Here is a 4,619-nt window from a genome sequence, read left to right as displayed (position 1 = left end):
ATTGAAATTTCACAATCTTAGAGGAAAATGTCTTTTGAAAAAGGGACTAAATGTTACTGCATGTGATTTTAGGAAATACTTCTGAAGAGTTTTAATTAATTTCTCTTGATCTAAATGCTAGAAGGTTTTATTTTATTACCAAATTATATACTTGAAATTACGTGTATTCATAAATAATAATACAATGCCAAATATTTTCTTTTAAAAGTTGTACCCAAATTCCATATCTTAAATTGTTCTAGTTTGCTAGCTTCCAGAAGCAATATACCAGAATCAGAATGGCTTTTAAAAAGGGGAATTTAATAAGTTGCTAGTTTATAGTTCTGAGGCTGAGAAAATATCCAATTAAAACAAGTCTATAGAAATGTCCAATCAAAGGTATCCAGGGAAAGATACCTTGGTTCAAGAAGGCCGATGAAGTCCAGGGTATCTCTCTAAAATGGAAGGGCACACGGAGACACAGTCAGAGTGTCTCTCGCTTCTGGAAAGGCACATACTGAACACAGCGTCATCTGCTAGCTCCTTCTCCTGGCTTCCTGTTTCATGAAGCTCCCTGGGAAGTATTTTCTTTCTTCATGTCCAAAGGTTGCTGGCTAGAGGGCTCTCTGCTTCTCATGGTTATGTCGTTCTTCTATGGCTCTCTCTGAATCTCTTTGATTCTCCAAAATGTTTCCTCTTTTATAGGACTCCAGAAACTTATCAAGACCCACCCAAATGGGTGGAGACAGGTCGTCACCTAATCTAGTTTAACAACCACTCATGATTAAATCTCCATCTGCAGGGAAATGATCTGATTACAGTTTCAAACATATAGTATTGAATAGGGATTATTCTGCCTTTATGAAATGGGATTTAGATTAAAACGTGGCTTTTCTAAGGGACGTACATCCTTTCAAACCAGCATGTACATCATCAGAAGAAATGTTTAATATGCAATCTAGAATGATACATGGCAATATTTGCCCATATTATTAGGAAGAACAGACTTCCAAGATAGAATTACCTCCTTTGTGGCAATCTCTCTGTTCTCAGGAAAAACCTATTTGTACCACAATTAAATCAACTTGATTAAATAAAGCAGAGAGGCAGGATATGAAGTCAGAAGAGGGCCCCTCACCAATACAAGCCCTTTCTCAATAGATGTCACTCCAGAGTAAGTTGACAGTAGACGAGGCTGCAGCCAGAGAAGAACCTAGTGGAGGGAAGGTGTGCTAATTTGAAAGTCTGAATTACCCCGGAAAAGCCATTTTTATCCGGAATCAATCTTGTGGAGGTAGCTGTTTCTTTGAATCCTGATTCGATACTATAGGTTTGAAACTTTCTATTAGATTATCTCCACAATTGGGTGTGACCTTTATTAGATGCAGATGTGACTCCACCCTTTGCCAGGTGGGTCTTGATTAGATTTCTGGAATCCTTTAAAAGAGGAGACATTTTGGTGAGTGTCAGAAACTATAGACGCCTCAGAGCCGATGGAAACTTCACAGTTGAGCTGACACAGCGGCGGACATGCGGAGAACTGAGACACGGATATTTGATGCTTGGAGCCTAGGAGACACTGCCATGAGATGTTAAGCAAGGCAGAACCTGGAGAGAGCCAAGACAGAGGACTTCCTGACCCTTCGGCCTTTCTTGAATGAAGGGAAACTCTTGTTGGTGCCTTAGTTCACTTCCAACTTTCACTTCCTTAGCACTGTAAACTTGTAACTTGTAAAATTCCCCCTTTTAAAAGCCTTTCAAGTTCTGGTATATTGCATTCTGGCAGCTAGCAAACTAACACAAGAGGTAAGTCAACTCTTATGTAATTTCTATGTTTTTTTTGAAATTTCTACGAAGTGCAGATAAGAGAAAACTAGGACTGGACAATGGATAATTTATTCAGGCAGCAAATGTTGTCAGAAGCCAACTCAATACCACACCCAGTATGCATTTGGGAACTGTTGGTCCCACAGCTCCAGTAACAGTAGGCAAAACCTAAATTTTCAATACTCGGGCTGAAGAAATGCTATATTCTTCATTTTCCTCAATCAAATCATAGCTTAATAACGGTACCAGACAGTGAATTGAGGTTCTCCCATTGGCTTCTTTAACCTTTCACCTGCTGCTTTGGGTTTTTGTCACAGGCAAGTTAGACCAGCTGGAGGATGTCAAAAAACTCTGATTCTGGACCAGCAGTGTCCAATAGAATAGTGTGACTCACACATGCAATTATACATTTTCTAGTAACTGCATTAAAAAAGTAAAAAAACAAACAAACAAAAACAAAACAAGTGAAATTAATTAAATGTCCTAAATGGTTTTATTTGGCATATAATTGACTTGAAACAGCTATTAAAAAGATAGTTTACATTCTGTTAAACTTATATTTCAAAATAGCATTTATATTTTACACTCATTGCATATCTCAGTTTAGAGCAAGTAAATTTTATGTGCACATGTACCATGTGAGTTTTGTGCCTAACACATGGACAGCCCAGGTCTAGATATTTTAAAGCTGAGTAATGAATTCCATTCTTCATTACAACTGGATTCCAAATATCAGAAGTTTGAAGGCATGAGATTTTATATTTGTATGTTCACTGTATTTTTAATTACCTTGAGCTAGTGATTGCATGTAGAGGTATATGACAACTTTATGCATATAAACATGAAAGAGTCCCAGGTCATTTAATTCATGGAAAGTTTATTGTCATGTTCATTTAACCCAGACAGTGATCATGGCTGAACACTTTAAAGAAGCAAGTAGATGTCCTATCTGCATGGCTTATCTTGACAAACCAGTATACTTAAAATGTGGATATGTCTGCTGCCTGCACTGCCTCAATTCACTGCAGAAGGAGCCACATGGACAGGGTTTATTGTGTCCTTCCTGCCCTGTGGTCTCTCAGAGGAATGACATTAGTCCCAATTGCCAGCTGGGAGAGCTGGTTTCCAAGGTCAAGGAACTGGAACCCCACCTGAAAACCATCCTACAGATGAACCCAAGGATGCTGAAGTTCCAAGGTAAGGAATCTGCACATCTTTCCACAAAGAGCCTTGAAATAAACAACTATTTAAAAGGTTCAATATTACATGTGGGCAGTAATTCAGTTCAGGCACCTAAGACTTCTCTGTGCCCAAGCAACAGTTGTTCTCACCTCTGGGTGAAGATGAAGGATCTACCTGTCTATTTGTAAGGATATATACTTTTGTCATGCCCTAGAGCTTCATTGTCCATAATGTAGCCACAGCTGGATTTTGAGTACTTCCAGTGCTGCCTAACATTATACCACATGTGACCCATTGCCTCAGATCTCATCATTAATTCTTACTGATATAAAAATTGGAATACAAATGTCTCCAATGCAAATGCCTAGCCACCAAGATGAAATGGGAGTGGATATCAAAAGAAAAGCAATGTTTATTATTACAACACTCTTTTACAATAAATAGAATATTTTTCTTCATTCAAAATACACATATGTCTGTACTTGATAGGTTTTGTGGTAATATAGATATTAAATTTGAGAGAAAACAACAGTGATGCTATCCTTCATGGATTTTATGTATTAAAGAGAATAACCATCAAGCAGGCAAATAAACTAATTTAAACAGAACTCCTACTAAGACTAAAAGGCACATGCAGCTCTAAAACATATGGAGGATATTTTGACCGATAAGGGCTACCATGTAAATTTTCTCAGGAAATTTTTTATTTAAGGAATAAGATGTGTTAAAAAAATTTAATTGAACAATATATGTGGGCATTTTCAGTAACTTTCAGTGGAGTGGGTGTATAGTCTGTCCATTTGATAACTTTTCTTTATATTCCACAGTGGACATGACCTTGGATGTTGACACAGCCAATGACTTCCTAATCCTGTCTGATGACCTGAGGAGTGTCCGATGTGGATGTAACAAAGAAAATCGTAAAGAGTGTGCTGAGAGATTCAGACCAGCAATTTGTGTTCTGGGCTCCTCTCGGTTCACTTCAGGCCGCCATTACTGGGAGGTGGATGTGGGAAGAAGCAAAGAATGGGATCTGGGTGTCTGCAAAGAATCTGTTCCCCGACAAGGAACCATTCTTCGGTCTTCAGAGCATGGCTTCTGGACTGTGGGTTTGAGAGATGGAAAAGTTTTCTCAGCCAGCACTGAGCCACAGACTGCTGTCTGGGTGAATCCCTGGTTGTATCAAGTGGGGATTTTCCTTGATATGGATATTGGAAATCTTTCTTTTTGTGATATTACTGATGGATCCCATATTTTCACATTCACCAAAATTTCAGCTTCAGAGCCACTGCGCCCATTCTTTTCTCCTTCAATTCCAAGCAATGATGATCAAGGGTGTCTGAGTATTTGTCATGCTATGAATCCAAAGAATCCATGCCTCCTACAGAACCCCAGATAAACCTAGTGTTGAAGATTGCTTTTTCCTTGTATCTGTGGCATTTTTTACTTCATACATCCATTGTACAAAGTAGTAACAGAGAACCTTGTGCTACATTTTAACAGTTGTACAGTTTTACCCATTACAAAAAAGAGAAAGGAATTATAATAAATAAGGTATCAGTGGCTGAGAAAATTCACTTAGATTTGAAAGGCTACTCTAGGGGCTAATCTTATGCAAACTTCAGCTAGAT

General features: G+C 38.3%; 1 protein-coding gene across 1 annotated transcript; it reads left to right on the top strand.

Annotated features, from left to right (window-relative positions):
- The first annotated feature begins 2,708 nt into the window (after positions 1 to 2,708).
- Positions 2,709 to 4,387, top strand: LOC143655500 (ret finger protein-like 4A). Its single transcript, XM_077126748.1, has 2 exons — positions 2,709 to 3,003; positions 3,816 to 4,387. Exons 1-2 carry the CDS (start codon positions 2,718 to 2,720, stop codon positions 4,385 to 4,387), a joined length of 858 nt encoding a protein of 285 aa, XP_076982863.1. The 5' UTR covers positions 2,709 to 2,717.
- Positions 4,388 to 4,619: the final 232 nt, after the last annotated feature.

This window comes from Tamandua tetradactyla, chromosome 14 (assembly GCF_023851605.1).
Source record: "Tamandua tetradactyla isolate mTamTet1 chromosome 14, mTamTet1.pri, whole genome shotgun sequence".
Taxonomy (NCBI): Eukaryota; Metazoa; Chordata; class Mammalia; order Pilosa; family Myrmecophagidae; genus Tamandua; species Tamandua tetradactyla.
This window is presented reverse-complemented; position numbering and strand designations above follow the sequence as displayed.

Bases quoted from the DNA above. Each gene is read 5' to 3' on its own strand.
- LOC143655500 (XM_077126748.1), top strand. From the start codon at position 2,718: ATGGCTGAACACTTTAAAGAAGCAAGTAGATGTCCTATCTGCATGGCT. The intron at 3,004-3,815 runs GTAAGGAATCTG...TATATTCCACAG, and splicing joins AAGGATGCTGAAGTTCCAAG to TGGACATGACCTTGGATGTT.